Source organism: Nycticebus coucang, chromosome 20 (assembly GCF_027406575.1).
Source record: "Nycticebus coucang isolate mNycCou1 chromosome 20, mNycCou1.pri, whole genome shotgun sequence".
Classification (NCBI taxonomy): Eukaryota; Metazoa; Chordata; class Mammalia; order Primates; family Lorisidae; genus Nycticebus; species Nycticebus coucang.
This window is the reverse complement of record NC_069799.1, coordinates 37,129,932-37,155,431: the sequence shown is the minus strand read 5'-3', so window position 1 is coordinate 37,155,431 and position 25,500 is coordinate 37,129,932. Positions and strand designations below refer to the sequence as shown.

The window sequence follows — 25,500 nt, the reverse complement described above, 5'->3', positions numbered from 1 at the left end:
AAGAAAATCACTTAAGCCCAACAGTATGAGGTTGCTGTGAGGTGTGATGCCACAGCACTCTACCAAGGGCCACATAGTGAGACTGTCTCCAAGAAAAAAACTATATATAGAGAGAGTCAGGTGCTTTAATATTGCTAAGATGGCAATATGACACACAGGCACAAATTTAATGTAATCGCTATCAAAATCCCAGTGATGCTGGCCACTGTCAAATTTTGTGGAAGCTTAGGTGTGTTCAAGATTCAGCTTCACTCATAACCCAGCACCATGGCCAAGGAAGATATTGCTGATGGAAGTGTAACGAACATTAGCTCTACTTTACAAGAGGTTCTGAAGGCTGTGGTCATCTTCAGTGACCTGGAACATGGAAGTCAAGAAGCTGCCGAGCCTTAGATAAGCACAAGCCCATGTCTGTGTACTTATATCCCATTGTGATGATTTATGTTAAGTTGGTGGAGGCCCTTTGTGCTAAATACCAGATCAACCTTGGTGTTGATGACAAGACACTAGGTGAATCAGTAGGCCTCAGTACAACTAACAGAGAGGGAATGCCCCATAAAGTGCAAGATTATGGCAAAAAATCCTAGATTAAGAATGGCATCCATGAATACTTCAAATGCAAGAAATTAACAAAAAATATTGGCCCATATTACTCAAAAAAATCTCAATTGTAATTTTTTTTACAGAAATACAAAAAACTTCATTCAGGGCGGGGTGCAGTGGCTCACACCTGCAATCCTAGCACTCTAGGAGGCCAAGGTGGGTAGATGGCCTGAGATGAGGAGTTCGAGACCAGGCTGAGCAAGAGTGAGACTCTCCATCTCTAAAAAAATTAAAAAATAGGGTGGCGCTTGTGGCTCAATGGAGTAGGGCACTGGCCCCATATGCCGGAGGTGGCAGGTTCAAACCCAGCCCTGGCCAAAAACTGCAAAAAAATAAATTAAAAACAATAACAACAAAAAAAAAAACAAACAGGCATTATGGTGGACGCTTATAGTCCCACCTACTTGGGAGGCTGAGACAAGAGGATCACTTCAGCCTCCTGAAGAGTTTGAAGTTGCTGTGAGCTATGATACCATGGCCCCAGAGTGACTAAGACTGTCTCAAAAAAAAAAAAAAAAAAAGAAAAAGAAAAGAAATACAAAAAACTTCCTAAAACTTTTTTTCATGACTGTGACTAGCTAGCCAAACATTGTTAAGACAAAGAAATAGACAAAGTAACAGAAGATATAGCCCAAAAATACACCTCTGCATATGACCAAATTACCTTTCACAAGATTGCCCTACCTGTACAATGGGAAAGGAGAATAATTTCAACAAATGGTATTGAAAACTACATCTCTATATGGAAAAAAATTTGAATTCTTACCATGTACCATACACTGGGGGGGGGGGGGGGAGACAGAAAAAGAAAACCCAAGAATTTGAAGTTGCTGTGAGCTATGTCCCAGGGTGACAGAGTGAGCCTCTGTCTCAAAAAAGAAAAAAAGGCTCGGCGCCTGTAGCTCAGTGGCTAGGGAGCTGAGTTCACATACACCAAAGCTGGAGGGTTCAAATCCAGCCTAGGCCTGCCAAACAACCATGACAACTACAACCAAAAAAAAAAAAAAAAATAGATATATAGCCAGGCATTGTGGCTGGTGCCTATAGTCCCAGCTACTCAGGAGAGTAAGGCAAGAGAATTGCTTAAACCCAAGAGTTTGAGGTTGCTGTGAGCTGTGACACCACAGTACTCTACCCAGGGCAACAGCTTGAGACTCTGTCTCAAACAAACAAACAAAAAAACAGAATTTAATACAAAAACTTGAGTAAGGATTGGAATGACATTTCTCCACAGAAAATACAAAAAAGGGCAACAAACATTTGAAAAAATGCTCAAAATTACTAACTTTTAGAAAAACAAAAAAAGAATTGCAGTAAGATATCACCTGGCACCTATTAATATGGCCACAACAAAACAGAAAATAGACCAGGCGCAGTTGCTCACACCTGTTGCTAGCATTCTGGGAGGCTGAGGCCAGTGATCTCCTGAGCTCATGAGTTCGAGACCAGCCTAAGCCAGCGTGAGATTCCCCCTCACCCACTCCCTCTCTAAAAATACCCAGGTGTTGTGGCAGGCGCCTGTAGTTCTAGGTACTTGGGAGACTGAGGCAAGAGAATCATTTGAGCCTCAAAGTTTGAGATTGTGAGCTATGATGCTGTGGCACTCTACACAGGGCAACAAAGTGAGACTCTGTCTCAAAACAAAATAAACAAACAAAAAAGTAAAGCTGTCAAGGATATGGAAAAATTGATACCTTTGAGGAGAATAATGATGCAGCCACTATAAAAAGCAGTATGGAGGTACCTCAAAAACTTAAAAAATGTATGTATTTTTTCTCACTTTTGAGTATATATCCAAATTTTGCAACATAGGTCTTTAATTGATACTTATATACCCATGTTAATTGTGGCATTATTCACAAAAGCCAAAAAGTAAAAGCAACCCAGATGTTCCTCAAGTGGCAAACAGCTAAAGAAAATGTGACATATGCATACAGTGGAATACTATTCAGACTTAAGAAAAAAAAATGTAGTCACAGGGTATGATAACCAAAAACTTTAAGAATATTATGTCTAGCCCTACTATGAAGCTAATTTATAGCTTTCAGATGAAAGCTAAACCCAATTATAACCTAAGAATATGGGGAAAGGGGAAAGGGGGGGAAGAGAGGAGGGAGGATGGATGGAGGGAGGGTAATTGGTGGGACCACACCTATGGTACATCTTACAAGGGTACATGTGAAACTTACTGAATGTAAAATATAAATGTCTTAACACAACAACTAAGAAAATGCCAGGAAGGCTATGTTAACCAGTTTGATAAAAATATTTCAAATTGTATATAAAACCAGTGCATGGTGCCCCATGATTGCATTAATGTACACAGCTATGATTTAATAAAAAAAAGAAAAAAGAATATTATGTCTACTGTAATAAGCCAGTAACAAAGTGATAGATAGTGTATGATTCTTTCTACTTCTATGAGAAAATGGTGTTTTTAAGAGCTGGAAAAAGGGTGAAATGGGCAGTTGTACTTTAACAGATAAATTGGTTCTGCAAGACATAAAAATTGTAGCTCTTGGCATAAAAATGTGATTGTATTTTACTAAATTTTAAAACTGAAAAACTTAAGTTAGCAAACTTTATGTGTTTTATTGCAATTATGGTTTTTAAAAAAGATAATTAAAAGAGATACAGTATTTATAAACCTTTCCAAAAATTAACTTCCAATCACAAGTGTTTCTCTCACACAAAGAAAATACAGACTCATCAATAAACACATGGTGAGGCTCACTGCCTGAGATCAGTGGGTAGGGCACTGGCCACGTATGCCAAGGCAGGCAGGTTCAAACCCTGCCCGGGCCTGCTAAACAACAATCACAACTGCAACAAAACAACAGCCAGGCGTTGTGGAGAGCACCTGTAGTTGCAGGGACATGGGAGGCTGAGGCAAGAGAATCACTTGAAGCCCAAGAGTTGGGGTTGCTGTGCGCTGTGACACCAGGGCACTCTAGTGAGGGCAACAAAGTGAGACTCTGTCTCAAAAACTAAAATAAAATAAACACATGGTGAATTTAAGACCATTTCTGTGACTACTCATTTAGACAAGATGAAACAATCACTGGCAGGCGGTACCTGTGGCTCAAAGGAGTAGGGCACCGGCCCCATATGCCGGAGGGGTTGGTTCAAACCCAGCCCTGGCCAAAAAACTGCAAAAAAAAAACATAAAAATTAAAAAAAAGAAAGAAAGAAAGAAACAATCACTGGTAAGCAAGCCAAAAGAATAAATATACAAGATAAGAAGATAAGCCAGGAACAATTTGGAGTCACATTTATAGACACAAACAAATATACTAAGTACATATAATTTAAATGTGATATACCCATGCCTTATTTATACTTAAATTAAGTATCGCCATTAACTTAAAATGTATAAAGTTGCAAAATTTTATTGGAGATTATAATAATAGGTAAAATAAAAAACAATCTGATTTCAAGGATCTTATCCCCCCAAACACAGTAATACAGTACTGCAAAACAAAAATAAAAGAAACATTTATCTAGGCTGGGCACGGTGGCTCATGCTATAATCCTAACACTTGGGAGGTTGAGGCGGGTGGACTGCCTGGCAGGGGCAAGAAATCGCTTGGGCCCAAGAGTTTGAGGTTGCTGTGAGCTATGAAGCCACAGCACTCTACCAAGGGGGACAAAATGAGACTGTCTCAAAAAAAAAAAAAAAAAAGAAAAAGAAAATGCATTATGATCATTAGTAAAAGGTTCTAATGAGATTTTAATGAATAAGCATTTAAAAGACACTAAATATGTTTTATTATATTATTAGTATATGATGCTATTCCTATATAAAATAAAAAGGCTGTAATCCAGCCTTTAGAAGCCAGTAAGTCTTACTTTTTTTTTTTATTCTAAAAGGACAAGATTAGATGGGTGCCTGTAGCTCAAGCAGCTAGAGCGCCAGCCACATACACCAGAGCTGGCGGGTTCGAATCCAGCCCTGGCCCACCAAACAACAATGACAACTACAACCAAAAAATAGCCAGGAGTTGTGGCGGGCACCTATAGTCCCAGCTACTTGGGAGGCTGAGGAAAGAGAATCGCTTAAGCCCAAGAGTTTGAGGTTGCTGTGAGCTGTGACACTACAGCACTCTACCCAGGGTGACAGCTGTGAGACTCTATCTCAAAAAACAAACAAACAAATAAATAAATAAAAGGATATGATTTACTTTTCAAAACAAAATAAAGATAAAAATCATACAAAAAATCAGTCACTGGCATGTAAAATGAACATTTGGGAATAAACTGTATTACCATGTACATTTAGGTGGAAGAAAGTGGAAATCTCTTCCTTTTACATACGGTAACCTTTTAACTCACAAGTGGGCATATTAATAAATATTAGCCGCCTACTAATTATCTAACTTCTCCTATGCTGTGTAAGTTCAAGCACATTGCCTTAAATGTGTGAATCTGTATTACATACAAATTTGAAGTAAAACAGTAAAAGTAAAAACAAATATGGACAGTGACGATCAGCATAAAGGAGAAAGAAAATCTCTCATTTGTATTTGCCCCCAGTGTCTATAACTTGGCAGCCATCCACTGACAAAAGTGCATTATGACACATTTGGGAAAGGGATGTTAATCCCACTAAAGCCCGAGATCAAGAAAGGTCATTTTAAGAAAGCAGACTCTGATCTAGATGGCAAACTTTCCCTTATTCTTGACTATAAAACAAGAATTGGCCTACCCACTATGGTTCCACTGAGATTCTGTAACCATATCCAACTCCTCCCAGCCTAAGTCTGGGAGTGGCCTTGCCCATCCAGAGATCAGGCATAAGAGAACCTATTCATGCCCATAGGCAGCCTGCAGACTTTAGTCTTTACTGTGATCCCTAAAGCAGGTTAGTGACTCAATTCCAGCCCCCTTTGCCACAGTCTTTGGCCAGTCCTACCCACCCAGAGACCCATGAAGTGAACTGAAAAAAATCACCCAGGTCCAAAATATGTGGATACAACTGCAGAACCCTGCTCAAGGGTCTGCCCTACAGATCAAAGTCATGAAAACAATCCAGCCTGCCCCAAATAAGATAGGCTTCCAAAAAAAAAGAGACAGCCTTCCACCACCATCCAAACCTCTAGTAACAAGCTCAACAAAGCTAGATGCTACTACAGACTTGAAGCAGCCTTGTGACCAACCTCCAAATTTTCTCCACTGCAAACCCAAAGAGATCCCATTAGCTTCAGGAAACAAGAGAGTATCTTTATTTATTATTTTTTTTGAGACAGAGTCTCACTATGTCTCCCTGGGTAGAGTGCTATGGCATCACAGCTCACAGCAACCTCCAACTCTCGGGCTTAAGTGATTCTCTTGCCTCAGCCTCCCAAGTGGCTGGGACTATAGGTGCACGCCACAACACACAGCTATTTTTTATTTTTTATTTTTTTAGAGACAGAGTTTCACTTTGTTGCCGTTGATAGAATGCCATGGCATCACAGCTCACAGCAACCTCCAGCTCTTGGGCTTAGGCGATTCTCTTGCCCCAGTCTCCTGAGTAGCTGGGACCACAGGCACCTGCCACAACACCCGGCTATTTTTTGTTGCAGTTTGTCCAGGGCCTGGTTTGAACCTGTCACCCTCGGTACATGGGGCTGGCGCCCTACTTACTGAGCCACAGGTGCCGCCCAAGAGAATATCTTTACTTGCAGAAAACAGTTTATAAAAATTGCAGACAGTAATGCAAGGTTATATTGTGCCTTATTTCAGTGCTCCTATTGTAACCTAATAATGGATGTCCTAGGCAAAATAATTTGGCAGGAAAATTTTAAAAAGCCAAGCAAGTGTCAGGTGTGGTGGCCAGCCTGTAATTCTGGCACTCTGGGAGGCTGAGATGGGTGGATTATTTAAGCTCCTGAGTTCAAGGCAAGCGTGATTAAGAGCAAGACCCCTGTCTCTACTAAAAATGAAAAACTGAGGCAAGAGGATCACTTCCGCCGAAGAGTTCAAGGTTGTTGTGAGCTTTGATGCCACAGCACTCTACCCAGGACAACAGAGTGAAATTCTATCTCAAAAAGAAAAAAAAAAAAGTCAACCAAACTGAAAAGAAAAAAAGTAAAAATGTCACTGTAAATGAGATAATTGTATATATAGAAAAACACGAATGTTATATAAAACAATGTTAAAACTAATGAATAACTTCAGTAAATTAGGAGAAGAGAAAATTAACCTAGAAACATGAGTTGTGTTTCCATACACCAGCAACAATCTGATTTTAAAAAGGGAAGAAAACAAGCTTGGCGCCCATAGCTCAGTGAGTAGGGTACCAGCCAGATCCACCCAGGCTGGCAGGTTCGAGCCTGGCCCAGGCCTGGTAAACAACAATGATAACTGCAACCAAAAAATAGCCAGGTGTTGTGGCAGGTGCCTGTAGTCCCAGCTACTCTGGAGGCTGAGGCAAGAGAATCACTTAAGTCCAAGAGTTTGAGGTTGCTGTGAGCAGTGACACCACAGCACACATAGTGAGACTCTGTCTCAAAACAAAAAAAAAAGAAAGAAAACAATCTCACCTACAATATCATCAAAATAGATAGTATGTTCTTAAGCTTATTATTAAACCCAAAAAGGTAAAATGTATTTACCCTGAACTAATACGATACTGATCTAAAAGAAACAAATAAATGTAAAAATATTCCATGTTTATGTATTGGAAGAATTAACATTGTTAAAATATCACATTATATAAACTAATCTATATATTTAATGTGATTTCTATAAAAATTCCAATGGCACCTGGGCGTGTTGCCTCACGCCTCTAATCCTAGCACTCTGGGAGGCTAAGGTGGGTGGATTGTTTGAGTTCAGAAGGTTGAGACCAGCCTGAGCAAGAGCAAGACCCTGTCTCTATTAAAAATAGAAAAACCATCCAAACCTTTTGACAGGTAATCCCAGGTACTTGAGAGGCTTAGGCAAGAGGATCGCTTGAGCCCAAGAGTTTGAGGTTGCTGTGAGCTATGATGATGCCACAGCTCTCTACCCAGGGTGACAGAGTGAGAGACTCTGTCTCAAAAAAAAGTATTCCAACAGAGGCACGTGCAGTGGCTCACGCCTGTAATCCTAGCACTCTGGGAGAACAAGGCAGGTGGATTGCTTGAGCTCACGAGTTCGAGACCAGCCTGAGCAAAAGGGAGATCTCATCTCTACTAAAAATAGAAAAACTGAGGCAAGAGGATGGCTTGAGCCCAAGAGTTTGAGGTTGCTGTGAGCTATCACACCACAGCCCTCTACCCAGGGCAACAGTTTGAGACTCTGTCTCAAAAAAAAAAAAAAAAAATTTCCAACAGCATTTTTCACAATAGGATAAACAATCCAAAATGTATATAAATTTACAAGAGTCTTTGACTACAGCAATGTTGAGAAAGAAAAGCAAAGCTGGAGGCTCAGTGCCTGTAGCTCCGCGGGCTAGGGTGCCGGCCACATATCTGAGGCTGGCAGGTTGGAACCGGCCAGGGGCCTGCCAAACAACAATGACAACTACAACCAAAAAATAGCTGGGCGTTGTGATGGGCGCCTGTAGTCCCAGCTACTTGGGAGGCTAAGGCAAGAGAATCACTTAAGCCCAAGAGTTTTGAGGTTGCTGTGAGCTGTGCAGCACTCTACTGAGTGTGACATACTGAGACTTTGTCTCAAAAAAAAAAAAGATCAACTAATCAGGGGCACCGAGAATACAAAATACAGAGAGAATAGTTTCTTCAGTACTGGATGCTAGGAAAACTGGATACCCACCAGCAAAAGAATGAAATGAGACCATTTTTCTCACATCATACTTAGAAATTAACTCAAAATAAAAACAAATGGAATACATGAATCCTTACACATCATAAAAGAGGGTGGCGCCTGTGGCTCAGTGAGTAGGGCACCAGCCTCATATACCGAGGGTAGTGGGTTCAAACCCAGCCCCAGCCAAACTGCAAAAAAAAAAAGCCAGGCGTTGTGGCACACACCTGCAGTCCCAGCTACTTGGAAGGCTGAGGCAAGAGAATCACCTAAGCCCAGGAGTTAGAGGTTGCTGTGAGCTGTGACACAATGGCACTCTACCGAGGGCGATAAAGTGAGACTCTGTCTCTTTAAAAAAAAAAAAATCATAAAAGAAACATATGGAGTATCTTATCCTCTGATATTGGTCTTGGTAATAATTTTTTGGATGTGACACAAAAAGTACAGCAACCAGCAAATATAAGCCAGGTGCAGTGGCTGACGCCTGTAATCCTAGCACTCTGGGAGGCCGAGGCAGGTGGATTGCTTGAGCGTTAGTGCTCAAGACCAGCCTGAGCAACAGTAAGACCCTTTCTCTACTAGAAACAGAAAAACTAGCCAGGCGTTGTGGCAGGCACCTATAGTCCCAGCTATTTGGGAGGGTGAGGCAAGAAGATCTTCTGAGTCCAGGAGTTTGAGCTGCTATGAGCTATGACACCATGGCTCTCTACACACAATAAAATATTATCAGCCATAAAAAAAAGTCATAAAATCCTGCCATTTACATAACACGATAGACCTAAAGGACATTATGACAACTGAAATAAGTCAGAAACAGGCTAATTACTTCATGTTCGCACCTATATGGGGACTCTAAAAAGGTTAACCTCAGAATCAAAGAGTAAAAAGGTAGCTGCCGGAGCCTGGAGGTAGAGAAAATAGAAAAATGCTTTCCAAAAAGTACAAACTTTTCATTATAGGATGAATAAGTTTTCAGGATTTAATGCATTAACATCATGACTATAAATAATATTTAGTTCCCCAAAATTTGATGACAGTAGACCTTAAGTGTTCTCAGTATAAAAAAAGTAACCACGTGAGGTGATATGTTAATTAACTTGATATTATTTATTTTACAATTTATAAAAAAATCACTACACTGTATAAAATATATATTCATACAAATCTACATGTCACATACACATACATATATACAACACATACCTACTCAGTTATATATATGAATGATACAGTCAAGGTAAGCTTCATACTAAACAGGAGAAACTTATGACTTATCAAAAATATAAAGTCACTATTCTTTTAAAGCATCACAAGAATGGAGACGTATGAATCCTATGTATTCAATTTTGATATGAGGATAATTAATCACCTAGTATTAATCACCTGGGGAAGGGGAGAGCAGAGAGAGAGGAGGAGGGAGGGGGTGGGGGAAAGGAAGAGCAGAGAGAGGGAAGGGGGTGGGGTCTCAGTGTGTGACACACCTTTTGGGGGCAAGACACAATTGTAAGAGGGACTCTACCTAACAAATGCCATCAGTGTAACCTGGTTGCTTGTACCTTTAATAAATCCCCAACAATAAAAAAATAAATAGGGCAGTGCCTATGGCTCAATGACTAAGGCACCGGCCCCATATACTGAGGGTGGCGGGTTTGAACCCAGCCCCAGCCAAACTGCAACAAAAAAATAGCTGGGCGTTGTGCTGGGTGCCTATAGTACCAGCTATTTGGGAGGCTGAGGCAAGAGAATCGCCTAAGCCCAAGAGCTGGAGGTTGCTGTGAGCTGTGATGCCACAGCCCTCTACCGAGGGTGACAAAGTGAGACTCTGTCTCTAAAATATAAATGAATAAATAAATAAATAAATAAATAAATAAGGGTGGTGCCTGTGGCTCAGTGAGTAGGGCGCCAGCCCCATATACTGAGGGTGGCAGGTTCGAACCTAGCCCCGGCCAAACTGTAACAAAAAAATAGCCAGATGTTGTGGCGGGTGCCTGTGGTCCCAGCTACTCAGCAGGCTGAGGCAAGAGAATTGCCTAAGCCCAAAAGCTGGAGGTTGCTGTGAGCTGTGACGCCACAGCACCCTACCGAGTGCAACAAAGCGAGACCCTGTCTCTAAATAAATAAATAAAATGAAGTCACAAGTGAGAGTTTAATATATGCTCAGCAATGTTCTTTGATCTCTAATGACATAGCATATCTAAGAAATTTAGGAAATGACTAAGTAAACTATATTACAATTGAGGAAAATGAATACACAGAATTTAAATTACTAATCTCAGTTCATATTAAAAACTACAATTTATAGTAAAATAGCATTAGACTTTCTTTACATTTAGAGAGTATTAGTGTTCTGATAAAATTACTAAGTAAAAATTTCTGCAAAATAACAATAGGAACCTCCATAGGACAGAAAATAATAAAGCAGAAAACGTACATCCGTTATTGGTGTTTCTGGGATTTCTGAGATAATTCCAATGTCACGACTACTCTCACACATCTCTGACACAATGTAAAAAGGGAACTTAAAAAAAATAGTTTAACATAGATTTCCTCAAAAATACCCAGACATTCCTGTGTCCCCAAAACCAATGGAAGAGTATTCAGATCATGTAATACCTATAAGCCAGCGAGAGGATTTTGGCTCCCACTATAACCTTGAGGGAAGATCTCTGAAGCGGAATTAGAGCCCTCAGAGAAAGTGAGAATGAGATAGAAGATGTCGCTACGTGAGAGCAAGAGAAAGACATCCAGGCTTCTCCAAAAGCATTTCCACTGGAGCACGCCTTCCCAAACCACATTTTAAGGTCTGAGACGAGGTCTTTGGCCCCCTCATCTGTGTTTTCTGCTCAATTTACTCCCACTTACCTGAGTGTCTGGCCGCTATCTCATGCCTCTTCACATTCCAAGGCTCTTTCCTTTGTTCCAGGAAGATGATCAGGTCCGGCTTAGAGGCAGCAAGACCTATTTTATTAGAAAAAGTTAAGAATTCTTGGTAACATTTTTCCAATTACCAATGTAGTAGTGTCCTCAGTTGAGCAGAGATAACATTACAGGAAATCGCAAAAAATTAAACTCAAAATCCTGTTTCCTGACAGAACCATTAGAATATTTAGGGAATATTTAAATGTGTGGGTTATTAGCTCTCCTGTCCTGTACTAATGAAATCAAAAATTGGATTTTATGCTCTCACTAATTAATGTTTTATACCACTGAATTTCTAGACTTGTCATAACTATAGAGTCAAGTATACAGATCAGTTCAAGAAAAGGAAAAGTTCATGTCAAGACAAAACAACTTTTTTTTTTGAGACACAGTCTCAAGCTGTCACCCTGGGTAGAGTGCCATGGTGTCACAGCTCATAGCAACCTCAAACTCTTGGGCTTAAGTGATTCTCTTGCCTCAGCCTCCCAAGTAGCTGCAACTACAGGCGCCCATCAGAACACCTATTTTTTGGTTGTAGTTGTCATTATTGTTCTGCAGGCAAGGGCTAGATTCGAATCTGCCAGCTCTGGTGCATGTGACTGACTCCCTAGCTGCTGAGCTATAGGCGCCAAGCCATCTTTTATTTTTTGAGACAGAGTTTCACTATGTCGCAGTCAGTAGAGTACGGTGGTATCATAGCTCACAGCAACCTCAAACTCTTGGGCTTATGTGATTCTCTTGCCTCAGCTTCCCAAGTAGCTGAGACTATAGACACCTACCACAATGCCCAGCTATTTCTTGTTGCAGTTGTCATTGTTGTTTGGCAGGCCCGGGCTGAATTTGAACCTGCCAGCTGTGTGGCTAATGTCCTAACCACTGAGCTACAAGCGCCGAGCCCAACTTTTTTTTTTTTTTTGGAGACAAAAGTCTCACTCTGTCACCCTGGATAGGGCATCATAGCTCATAGCAACCTAAAAGTCGTGGGCTCAAGTGATCCTCTCAAGTGATAGGTGTGCACCACTAGCCCGGCTAATTTTTTTCTATTTCTAGTAGAGATGGGGGTCTCACTCTTGCTCAGGCTGGTCTTGAACTCCTGAGCTCAAGCAATCCACCCACTTCGGCCTTCCAGAGTGCTAGGATTACAGGTGTGAGCCGCCATGCCTGGAAAGTTAAACTATATTGATTTTTTTTTTCTACACCAACAAGGTCCCAAGTTTTCCTTGAAAACATTTACATATATACAGCAGAAACCCCGAAAGAACTTTTCACAAAGAAAGAAAATGAAAACCTAAGAGTACATTAGGAATCTTAAAGAGAAATTCTCCTCACCCAGGAAGACAAGGTTTCTGTAGTTCTCTAACATCACATCCCTATACAAATTCCATTGAGCAGGATCCAGGCATGCCCACTCTTCCACAGAGAATTCTATGGCCACATCTCTGAATGTTAGCATTCCCTGGAAAAAAAAAACATATTTATCCAGTAGTCACAGGTAGTATTCTTAATTTGACTAAATGTTAAATGAGAGTAAAGAGAACTGCCTCTGACACATATGATCGACTGCAAGTATCCAATAAAATTAATACACTAATACTCTCTAATGTATTCTCTAACTCCAAGAATAGAGGACGGTAAAAAGATCCACACAGCAAGTATAGATACTACACTTTTCTGATTAATAAAGTATAAAATTAAGGGCATTAAAAGTCACACATTTTGAGTTTTTCTTTTTTTTTTATAAAGACAGAGTCTTACTTTATCGCCCTCGGTAGAGTGCCGTGGCGTCGCACAGCTCACAGCAACCTCCAACTCTTGGGCTTAGGCGATTCTCATGCCTCAGCCTCCCAAGTACCTGGGACTACCGGCGCCCACCACAACGCCCAGCTAACATTTTGAGTTCTTTACATGTATACATCATATATAATAGAAGCTGGTTTCTTTTTCTTTTTTTTTGAGACAGAGCCTCAAGCTGTCACCCTGGGCAGAGGGCCGTGGCATCGCAGCTCACAGCGACCTCCAACTCCTGGGCCTAAGGGATTCTCCTGCCTCAGCCTCCCAAGCAGCTGGGAGTACAGGCGCCTGCCACACCACCTGGCTATTTATTGGTTGTAGTTGTCATTGCTGTTTGGCAGGCCCAGGTTGGGTTCAAACCCGCCAGCTCTGGTGTATGTGACTGGCACCTTAGCCGTTTGAGCTACAGGCGCCGAGCCTATAAGCTGGTTTCTTATACGGAAACATCATAGTGAGTTAGAAGGGCAGTCCTAAAAAAAGTTTTTTTTTTTCTTTCAGACAGAGTCTCACTTTGTCACCCTTGGTAAAATGTTGTGGTTTCACAGCTCACAGAAACTCTTGTGGTTAGGTGATCGTCTTCCCCCAGCCTCCCAAGGAGCTGGGACTATAGGCGCCCACCACAATGCCCAGCTATTTTTAGAGATAGGGTTTCACTCTTGCTCAGGCTAGTCCTGTACTCCTGAGCTCAGGCAATCCACCTGCCTCAGTCTCCCAGAGTGCTAGGAGTACAGGTGTGAGCCACAGTGCCTGGCCCTAACAGTACTAAAATTTTAATGTGTGCTATAGTGAAGTGGAGAGCTTATTAAAATGTGGATTCTGATTCAGGAGATCTGGAGTAGAACTTGAGTTCCAGCATTTCTAACAATCTTCTCAGCAATGCCAATACTTCTGGCCCAAAAAGAATATTTGTCAAACATACAGTATGTGGTAAAACTTGAGTCCTATCCTAATTCATCTGACCAGTAAACAAAAACGAAAACCTTAATTTCTCAAAGCAAGCAATAAGCAAAGAGAAACTAAGAAAGGGGAGGTTCTAGATTAAATGTGATGATTTATGTATATTAGTCAGTAGAACTCCCCAATATGCTTAGTAATTTTTTGTCAAATAGCACCTTAACCGAGTGAATAAGTATCAACTGTAGGAGGACAAACTGGTATGAGGTGCTGATGCATACAGGATATATCGCTGCTGTGAGATTTATTGGCCAAAGAAAGCAAATCATAATTTAAATACATCAGTTTTTTTTTGAGACAGAGCCTCAAGCTGTTGCCCTGGGTAGAGTGCTGTGGCATCACAGCTCACAGCAACCTCCAACTCCTGGACTTAAGTGATTCTTTTGCCTCTGCCTCCCAAGTAGCTGGGACTACAGGCGCCTCCCACAACACCTGGCTATTTTTTGGTTGCAATTGTCATTGATGTTTGGCAGGCCTGGGCTGGATTCAAACCTGCCAGCTCTGGTGTATGTGGCTGGCACCTTAGCTGCTTGAGCTACAGGCACTGAGCCTAAACACACCAGTTTTATGCAAAGTTCAAACCACATATATTTTTCATGTTCTGTAATCTCTAGTTGAGTATTGATATAGTTTTTCTTCATCATCCTAGAGAGTATATCTCTTCCAGTCAATCTTTTTCAGAACTTTCTGAGTTACCTTGGGCAATTAACGTCATTCTCTTTAAATGCACATCTTTGGCCAGGTGTGGTGGCTCATGCCTATAATCCTAGCACTTGGGAAACTGAGGCAGGTGGACTGCCTGAACTCACGGGTTCGAGACCAGCCTGAGCCAGAGCAAGACCTCATCTCTAAAAATAGCTGGGCATTGTGGCAGGTGTTTATAGTCCCAGCTACTCAGGAGGCTGAGGCAAGAGAAATCCCTTAAGCCCAAGAGTATGAGGTTACTATAAGATGACTCCACAGCACTCTACAAACGGCAACAAAGTGAGGCTAGGTGTCAAAAAAAAAAGTGCATTTTTTTGGAGACAGAGCATCTCTCTTTTGCCCAGGCTGGAGTGCACTATGGCATCATCATAGCTCATTGCACCCTCAAACTCCTGGGCTCAAGTAATCTTCCTGACTCAGCTTCCCAAGTAGCTGGGATGATGGGCATGTGCTACCATGTCCAGCTGATTTCTCACTCTTGCTCAGGCTGGTCTCAAACTTCTGACCTCAGCCAATCTTCCTGCCTTGGACTTTGTAAGTGCTAGGATTTCAGGCCTGAGCCACTGTGCCCAGGCTTAAGTGTGCATTTTAAACTTCTGTTTGGCATAGACATGACAGGGCATACAGATTTTTCTTCTTCACTGATACTTGAGGGCCCAACCCCATGCCCATGAGGAATCTTGGGTATCCATGTTCATCTGACAAAAGGGAACATTTCCAATTTTACAGATCATAATTTCATGGTAAGAACTGTTCTAAGTATGTAAAAAGCTTGGATGGAGAGAATGGAGAGAAGATCCTGGTTTGCAGGGGAGAAGGATTTTAAAGAGCCCCTTAGGCTCAGCGCCCGTAGCTCAGTTGTTTGTTAGGGCGCTGGCCATATGCACCGGGGCTCGTGGGTTTGAACCCTGCAGGAGCCTACTAAGCACCAATAACAACAAGAAAATAGCCAGGTGTTGTGGTGGGCACCTAAAGTCCCATCTACTTGGGAGGCTGAGGCAAGAGAATTGCTTAAGCCCAAGAGTTTGAGGTTGCTGTGAGCTGTGACACCAGGGCACACTGCCCAGGGTGACAGCTTGAGACTGTCTCAAAAAAAAAAAAATAAATAAATAAATAAAGAGTCCCTTGAAAAACATAAGAAAAAAGGGGAAAAAGGAGTTGAGACAATCTTGTTAGTAGTGAAAGAATAGTTTGCAAGTCCTAAATACATACCATTCTAGGAGTAAAAGTAGGACACAGCCCCTAACCTGGGAGCCTCTTACCTGAGAACCAGCCATTTCTTCCTCTACTTCCTCCTCCTCCAGGATTCCTTGTCAGGTGGGATTATCCAGACAAATCACAGTAGAATCTTGAGAACACGCATTTCAAGGCATCAGCACAACCCTTGCATCACACCCACAGGCAAAAGGACCTTGAAGTGCAGAAGAGGCTACACTCATTTGTGCTTTGTCACAATCGATTGTGGAACGAGCTCCTACACAAAAATGAAAATGTTGAGTTTCTCCTTTCCTGCCCCTACCGTAGGCATGAGCAATTTCTGCTACAGCAATGGGGATGTGGCCATACGGATCTGACCTGCCTTCATTAAACCCAAGCAGAGCAGGTCTGGTGATCTCCCTTTGGAAAAAAGACTGAATTCAACTCTTGGAAACAAATCTGGGAGCCTACATACTTGAACCAGCCTCACCTTAGAATCACATGGGACACCAATAAAAACCACATGGGTGCTCCCACCCAGACCAATAAATAATATCAATAAGGAGGGCATAGTTTGCTTACAAACTGGTCGTGGGATTATAGTTGGAAGGCTGGGCTAAGAGCCACTTAGCTGAGTATTGACTCTCAAGCTTCGAAGTGCATAGGAATCATTTGGTACCCAAGCCCCGTTCTAAGTAATGTGACTCTGCAAGTGTGGAAGGTTCCATAGACTGTGTTTATTAACAAATTCTGTTACTGCCAATGCTGCTTCCCCAGACCCATTATCAGTAGCACCCAGCAAGAAACAGCAGGCACAGCACAGAGCCCCTTACAGTTGACACTTCTTTCGCAACAAAAGTACTTCCGGTTCAAGTGAAGACCAAAAATCAGCATGCTGAAACAACATTTTCTGCTGGCCCTTTAAAGTTTGCAGAGGCCAGGAGGTGCCTGTAGCTCAGTGGGTAGGGTGCTAGCCACATACACTGAGGCTGATGGGTTGGAACCTGGCCCAGGCCTGCTAAAACAATGACAACTGCAACAACAACAGAAAAAAATAGCCGGGCATTGTGGTGGGTGCCTGTAGGCCTAGCTACTTGGGAGGCTGAGGCAAGAGAATTACTTAAGCCCAAGAGTTTGAGGTTGCTGTGAGCTGTGACACCATGGCACTTTACCCAGGGTGACAGCTTGAGACTTTGTCTCAAAAATAAATGAATACAAAGTTTACAGAGGCCAGAAAGTCTGAATTCAAGTCTGAATTCGGAAAACCACATGCACACATACATTACTGCAATGTTAACTGACCAGGCACTTTGTGCTTACAAGTACGCTACAGTGCACTGTGCTGGGAACCTCACACTGTGAGTTAATCCTCACAGCACCCTGGGAGTCAGGTACTAAGTGTCCTGGAATTCATAGCAAGATCTATCTGTTGAGCCAGATTTGTAATTTTTCTTCTGTTTGTCACTGATGAAATAAAAATTCAGAATAAATACAGAATAAAAGATACACATGGGGGCGGCGCCTGTGGCTCAGTGAGTAGGGCGCAGGCCCCATATGCCGAGGGTGGCGGGGTCAAACACAGCCCCGGCCAAACTGCAACAAAAAAATAGCCGGGCGTTGTGGCGGACGCCTGTAGTCCCAGCTACTCGGGAGGCTGAGGCAGGAGAATCGCCTAAGCCCAGGAGTTGGAGGTTGCTGTGAGCCGTGTGACGCCATGGCACTCTACCGAGGGCAATAAAGTGAAACTCTGTCTCTACAAAAAAAAAAAAAAAAAGATACACATGGATGGGAGAGATATGGACAGGAAAGGTGGAGGAGTAATACAGAAGGATTGTTTATTTTTGTCTTTGTGTTTACTTTCTTGTAACTGTAGGACCTCCACTGGATCTGAAGGAATGGAAAACAGGTTGGTAAGTAAAATGTGTCTAGATGCACAGGTCTTAATAAAAAAGATAAAATTAAGGCACCAAAATAATACAATTCTTTGCACCCATTTATTCACTTTATTCTGAGGGGCAATCCAAAGGTAGGGACAGACCAGGCAGGGTTCAGAAGAGGTAGGGATTGGGGAGGGAGCAGGGCCTAGCCTCTGATCTCTATGCTGCTCATTTATTTTTTGTCTTTTCTAAGCTTGCTGAATACAAATCCTACTTCCAGACTTTGTATGCTTTTCATTATTTCAGGCACTTTCTTTCTTTTTCTTTTTTTTTGAGACAGAGTATTAAGCTGTTGCCCTGGGTAGAGTGCCATGACGTCATAGCTCACAGCAACCTCCAATTCTTGGGCTCAAGCAGTACTTTTGCCTCAGTTTTTCTATTTTTAGTAGATACCAGGTCTCGCGTTTTTTTGCTCGGGCTGGTCTCGAACTTTTAAACTCAAGCCATCTACTCACCTCGGCCACCCAGATACACATGGATGGGAGAGATATGGAAAAGAAAGGAGAAACAGAAGGATTGTTTATTTTAGTCTTTTTTTTTTTTTTGAGACAGAGCCTCAAGCTGTTGCCCTGGGTAGAGTGCCATGGCAGCATCACAGCTCACAGCAACCTCCAACTCCTAGGCTCAAGCGATTCTCCTGCCTCCGCCTCCCAAGTAGCTGGGACTACAGGCGCCTGCCACAACGCCCGGCTATTTTTTGGTTGTAATTGTCATTGTCTGGCAGGCCTGAGCTGGATTCGAAACCGCCAGCTCCAGTGTATGTGGCAAAAAATAAACTTTTATTGAGGCATGTAAGTCTCCTTTAAATTATGAGGAACAGAAATTATCCAGCAGTCAAGTAGTACTCCCCACCATGACCTCTGAGCTAAGAAATCATCTCTAAAATCTGTCTGCTATGTGGACTTGACAATGACTGACATCACAACTAACAATGCCACATACTAAACAACATAACTCATACCCTATAGTTGAACAATGTATAGCCAATGACAATAATCAATGTCATTTCCCTCAAACAATGTTCTTGACAAATAATTTTTCAGATTTGCTCACTTCTCCTTTTTGCTTTAAAAATCTCCTTATAACAAACACTGAACAGAGATCATACCTAAGGTTACTTCGGTCTGAGTTTTCTACACAACTGTTCTCACATTGGCTTAAGTAAACTCCTTAAAATTATATTTTTTGCCTCAGTATTTTTCAATTGTACAATATGAGTACTTGGAGACAAAAGAAGAATGACATTGTCAACATCATCAAAAAATACATTTGAAACTCAAGTCCCAGTATCAGTTGAATGGGTAAGTAAAATGGGTGACCTACAGCTGCAGACAGCAGTATGTGGGCCACACACTGAGGCATAGAAACAAAAAAAGAATTTTAACATAATTTTTTTTTTTTTTGATACATAGTCTTACTATGTCACCCTCGGTAGAGTGCCATGGCATCACTGCTCATAGCAACTTCAAACTCTTGGGCTTAAGCAATTCTCTTGCCTCAGCCTCCCAAGTAGCTGGGACTACAGGTGCTTGCCACAACGCCCAGCTATTTTCTTGTTGCAGCTGTCATGGTTGTTTAGCTGGCCTGGGCTAGGCTTGAGCCCGCCAGTCTCGATGCAAGTGGCTGCTACCATAACCACTGTGCTATGAGTGCCAAGCCACAGTTTTCTCTTAAGTGATTAGAACAAAATACTTGTTTAACTAAAACTATCTTAGGTTTATCTCCTCCTACGCTGCTGCACTTTGCCCACCCACCGCCTAAGCCAACACACAACCGTCTCTTTGCTCCACCTAACTTTAGGTGAAATATTCTCACCTAAAGGCTGACTTTAGGGTGAAATATTCTCTGATCTAGGACCTGATTTTGCCACCCTCTGTGCTGTTTTCTCCTTGCCTTCTTCTTAATCTTCCTTCTTCCCTATGAAAAAAAAGCCCTTGTCTGTCTAAACTTTGAGATGTTTAGAGATGCAGATCTTATAGTTGGTGCTTTTACACTGCAATACTTCTTAAGAACAAAATTATTTTTAACCTAAACTACAACAACAATTATATGTTTATTTATTTATTTACTAGAGTCTCACTTTGTCACCCTCGGTAGAATGCCATGGCGTCGCAGCTCACAGAAACCTCCAACTCTCGGGCTTAAGTGATTCTCTTGCCTCAGCCTCCCAAGTAGCTGGGACTACATGGGCCTGCCACAATGCCTGGCTAGTTTTTGGTTACAGTTGTCATTGTTGTTTGGCAGATCCAGGCTGGATTCAAACCCTCCAGCTGGCTCAGTGCCTGTGGCTCAAGCGGCTAAGGCGCCAGCCACATACACCTGAGCTGGCGGGTTCAAATCCAGCCCGGCCCCGAAAAACAACAATGACGGCTGCAACCAAAAAATAGCAGGGGGTTGTGGCGGGCGCCTGTAGTCCCAGCTACTTGGGAGGCGGAGACAGGAGACTCGCTTGAGCCCAGGAGTTGGAGGTTGCTGTGAGCTGTGATGCCATAGCACTCTACCCAGGGAGACAGCTTGAGGCTCTGTCTCAAAAAATAAAAAAAAAAAAACAACTCTTCAGCTCTGGTGTACGTGGCTGGAGCAGTTGTCACTGCTAGTTTACCTGGCTGGGGCTTTTGAACCCACCACCTTTGGTATATGGGGCTAGCGTCCTACCCACTGAGCCACAGGCACTGCCCAACAATTATATCTTTAAAAGGGGCATCACACCCCCACTTTCATCCCAACCCTGACCTGAGCATCTGCCTATGGATCCCCAGCTTTCTAAGCCTCTGTGGCTTCTCTCAGTAAAAAGTGCTCCTTCCATGAATGGTGTAAACACACCAGGGCACTTGGGAGAAAGCTCTCCAGGAAGAACTAACTGGGCCTTCCATGTTACATCTCATACACTCATTTTACATCTCCTTTTGCTAGATCAAGATTTTTTTTCTTTTTTTTTTGAGACAGAGTCTTATTTTGTAACCCTCGGTAGAGTGGAGTGGCTTCAGAGCTCACAGTAACCTCAAACTCTTGGGCTCAAGCAATTCTCTAGCCTTAGCCTCCTGAGTAGCTGGGACCACAGGCACCTGCCACAATGCTGGGCTATTTTTAGAGACGAGGTCTCGCTCTGGCTCAGGCTGTTCTCCAACCTATGAACTCAGGCCTCAGTCTCCCACGTGCTAGGATTACAGGTGTGAGCCACCATGCCTGGCCCTGCTAGATCAAGACTGATCTTTGCTTTTGAGTCTCTAAGCCCAGGTCCATGCTTCCCAGTGAAGGTTATTAACCTAGTTCTAACTGAAAAGCAGGCAGTGTTGGAAGAATCCAGCAAAATCACTCCAACTCAGTGCTTATGTTTACTGAAGGGAAGAAAATTATAAAGGCTTACATTTTACACCTCAATAAGAAAAGCAAAAATATCCCTTTCAACAACAAATGTGATTTAATTATTATTTCTATTATAACAAATCATTTAGCAAACAAAGAACTATATATAAACACTTCCAGTAACTGCCAAGTCCTGTCACATAAAATTTACCTATCAACTGATATCCAGATCACAGGACACAGAACAGAGCTGTCCACTGTCAAAATCTCCACTCTGCAAAAGAGAGAAACTAATGTCTTAGTGAATATTTACAATTCAACAATTAATCTACAACACTTCCTTATGGAAATGTATTCATTTTTCTGCAGACATAATGATACAGATATTTTTCCTATTTCTTCTCCCTGGCAGCACTCCCAAAACTAAGCTCTGGGATTCTGTTTCAAATCATCTCAAAATACAACAGCCCACAGAACCTTACAACTGTGTAAGAAAAAAGGTATATAAGATTTATTAACAAATAGAAGACTTTTTCCCCCCTAAAATGCACCTCTTTCTTGCCTCATTAGAAATACTTTATTATTTTTTCAGGTTTTACTGATAAAATCTACTTTACAGTTTACAAATAAATCTTTTCAAGGTAGTAAGTCCAGGGAAAGGGTGATGTTGAATGCAAGCAGACACACAGGTGACTGCAGTGTCAAGGCAGACTGTCCCATCACTTGGAAAATCTTTCAAACCACATTCTGCTCATTGGAGGACTCAGTGGCCAACACCATGGAGATACTACTCTGTGCCTGTGTGTGCCCGAAGTGAAAACAGCTTTGCAGTTTTTGCACTGCCTCACTTGGGTGGGTTTTCCTTGTCTTTTGGGATAGTTTTTGTCTCCCTTCAAAGTCTCAAAGAGGGGACAGGTGGGATCACACCTGCAGTGCATCTTACAAGGATATACATGAAACTTAGTAAATGTAGAATGTAAATGTCTTAGCACAATAACTAAAAAAAAATGCCAGGAAGGCTATGTCAACCAGTGTGATGAAAATGTGTCAAACGGTTTACCAAGCTAGTGTATGATGCCCCATGATCATATCAATGTACACAGCTATGATTTAATAAAAAAAAAGTCTCAAGGAATCCATAGAACACTAGTCCTTCTGCCCTTTTCTCTCAAGACCAGCATTTATTGGCTGAGCACCAAAGTGTCCACATGGAATTGAAGCTCAAATTAGGGAAAGAAAAGCTTCATGTTCTGGGCAGCTCCTGTGGCTCAGTGGGTAGGGTGCTGGCCCCATATTCCAAGGGTGGTGGGTTCAAACCCGAGGCCCCAGCCAAACGGCAACAAAAAAAAATAGCCGGGTGTTGTGGCGGGCACCTGTAGTTCTACTTGGGTGGCTGAGGCAAGAGAATTGCCTAAGCCCAGGAGTTGGAGGTTGCTGCGAGCTGTGATGCCACTGCACTCTACCAAGGGCGATAAAATGTGACTCTCTCAAGAAAAAAAAAAAAAGAAAGAAAACCTTCATGTCCCAAGGGGTTAGCTTTTTAGGTGAGAGGTTCTGCACAAGATTCCTCTCCCCACCAGGGCACACAGTTGTTACCCCAAGAGGCTCCAGCCCCACTCCTCAGTCTGTCCTCTGTGAGGTAACACAGGGCTGACATGGACACTCCAAGAGACATGGCTGCTATGGGCATCCTGGCCAACCCCAAACAGTTGTAAAACCAGGACCAGGAAAATACAGGAGGATACATCACCCTGTAAAGGTTCCAAAGGGTAATCAAAATGCAAAAATAGTTGGGTGTGCATGCCTAGGAAAAATAAAAGAGAATCAGAGATTTTTTTATAAGGAGTGTCAGGTGATTATTCTCTGCTTTCCTTTCTTTTTTCTTTTTTTTTGAGTCAAGAGTTCCACTTTGTCACCGTCTGTAGAGTGCCATGGCAGTGTGCCATTGCCCACAGCAACCTCAAACTCCTGGGCTCAAGCAATTCTCTTCCTTCAACCTCCCAAGTAGCTGCGACTAGTTCAAGACATGAGATGAAAGGAAAACAGGATCAGGGCTCTGTATGGGCAACCACTGCCTTTATTCCACCCTGGTGAGGGTGAGCTGAGTTCGAGAAGGAAGTCAGCACATGGGCTAAGATGGAGGGGAATTTTAAAGGTTAGGAAGGTGGGGGACGGGACATTCCTTTCCTGGGTTGGACATCTGGTGGAAGGGTAGGGGTTGGCCCATTTACCTTTCCCAGGTGGGATATCCGGTGGAGTAGGACAGGGGGTCGACCCATTCACCTATCTTAGATGGGACATCGGTGGGGGAGAGTAGGGGCTTGATTCTTTTAGGCGGGGCCACCCTATTTGGGGTGGGGTTTGATCTTTCAGACAAGGGTCTCGCTCTTGCTTTAAGGCATAAGCCACCACCGCACCCGACTGCCTCAGGTTAATTTTTAGTAGGAGAAAGGAGGTATGGAAAATTTCCGGACTCCAGCTTCTCCCGCAAATGAACCCCCGGGATGCTTCCCTGAGGACTCTCCAGCCTCCTTGCATAATCTGGGGGGAGACGCTGGGCTGCAGGCGCAGAGATACACAGAGAAGGCTCCAGGCTGAGGCCAAAGTAAACACGCAGAAACGACTGTGGTTGCCCAGTACGACCCTGTGGGCTAAGGTTTGTCAGTGGAGAACTTCAGTCTCAAGGATCTCCAACTGATTGAAGCGAGCTCAGGGCCCGCCCCGGCCGCTTCCGGCGGCTCCCACCAGCCCCCCGCCCCCACTCCGGACACATGTCCCGCACACTCACCATTTCCCAGCTTCTGGGGTGTCCCAGTGTCCTTCCTATGGATCGTCCAGTACCTACAGGTCACAGGGTGACAGTAGCTGTGACACAGACACCTGGGCCCTACTGGAAATGGAACAGTGGCTAGGAGACCCCAGCTCCCTCCCTGGTACTAGAGACAAAGACCCGGAAGCCACCGCCTCCTCTCTGACTGTGGACCTAATTGGACAATTCTCACCACCGCACATGATTGGATAAGGCCCTAGCCCTACCTCTCTGGCCGTGAGCGACTGCAGATGCGATCAGCCACGGTGCTCAACGAGGCAGATTAACAGGTTTTTGACAGTAGCTCCTTTTTTTTTGTAGAGACAGTTCCCCTTTGTCACCCTCGGTAGAGCGCCGTGGCGTCACAGCTCACAGCAACCTCCAACTCCTGGGCCTACGCGATTCTCCTGCCTCAGCCTCCCGAGTAGCCGGGACTACCGGCGTCCACCAGAACGCCCGGCTATTTTTTGTTGCAGTTTGGGCCAGGTTTGAACCCTCCACCCTCCGTATATGGGGCCAGCGCCCTAGCACTGAGCCACAGGTGCCTTCCGGCAGTAGATCTTTTTGGATAGGGCTTTGCCCCTGCTCTGGTATCTGGCCCTGCCTGGCGGGGAGAGGGGCACATTTGTATTCAACCTTGAATATAAATTATATCTCTTATAAATTTTGTATAATATATAGGCATAATTTTGTATAATATATAGGCATAGGCTCGGCGCCTGTGGCTCAAGTGGCTAAGGCGCCAGCCACATACACCTGAGCTGGCGGGTTCGAATCCAGCCTGGGCCCGCCAAACAACCATGAGGGCTGCAACCAAAAAATAGCTGGGCGTTGTGACAGGTGCCTGTAATCCCAGCTACTTGGAGGACGGAGGTAGGAGAATCGCTTGAGCCCAGGAGTTGCAGGTTGCTGTGAGCTGTGATGCCACAGAGCTCTACCCAGGGTGACAGCTCAAGGCTCTGTCTCAAAAAAAAAAAAAAAAATCAAAAACACATAGGTATACACACATACAGTAAGTATGTTATTCACAAATGGAAATAATATTTTTAAGGAATGAGTTTTTTTTTCAATTCCCATACATTTTTGGCTCTTGGGGCAATGTCACCTTTTCAATATGAAAAAAAGCAGCGAGTTTAACACAAAATAGAAATCTGAAGTGTAGGATACAACAAATTGAAGGATACAGAGAGAAAAGGCAATAGGAAAAGGAAGAGAGGAGCTGTTGAAAAAAAAGGGGGGGCGGTGCCTGTGGCTCAAAGGAGTAGGGAACTGGCCCCATATGCCGGAGAGGCAGGTTCAAACCCAGCCCTGGCCAAAAACTGCAAAAAAAAAAAAAAAGGAGGGGGGTCGTAGGTGGCAGTATACACCTTCCCACATAAGTCAGGGATGTTATTACTTTTTTGTGGCTAAGAAAAGGTGGGCATGGGGAGGACATTTCTGGAAGCTTAGGGACCAAGGTTGGTCTCTTTCCCCTCTTGATCTCCTCTCCTATCAGGGGAAAGGAAGGAATCTAATGTATGAGTCAGGTGAAGTGTAAGAGGGGCGCAT

General features: G+C 43.1%; 1 protein-coding gene across 7 annotated transcripts in view; it reads right to left on the bottom strand.

Moving 5' to 3' along the window:
- LOC128572855 (zinc finger protein 883-like) overlaps positions 1-24,087 on the bottom strand; it is a 34,952-nt gene extending 10,865 nt beyond the window's left edge. Inside the window, exons 1-5 of one of the 7 annotated variants that reach the window (XM_053572975.1) lie at positions 23,932-24,087; positions 21,355-21,433; positions 15,966-16,177; positions 12,583-12,709; positions 11,197-11,292 (exon numbers count right to left, since the gene is read on the bottom strand). In XM_053572975.1, coding sequence (XP_053428950.1) covers positions 11,197-11,292; positions 12,583-12,709; positions 15,966-15,980 — 238 coding nt within the window. In that variant the 5' untranslated portion in view covers positions 15,981-16,177; positions 21,355-21,433; positions 23,932-24,087. The remainder of the gene's footprint in view (positions 1-11,196; positions 11,293-12,582; positions 12,710-15,965; positions 16,178-21,354; positions 21,434-23,931) is intronic. The other 6 variants (XM_053572973.1, XM_053572974.1, XM_053572976.1 and 3 more) reach the window with 6 other exon arrangements.
- Positions 24,088-25,500: the final 1,413 nt, after the last annotated feature.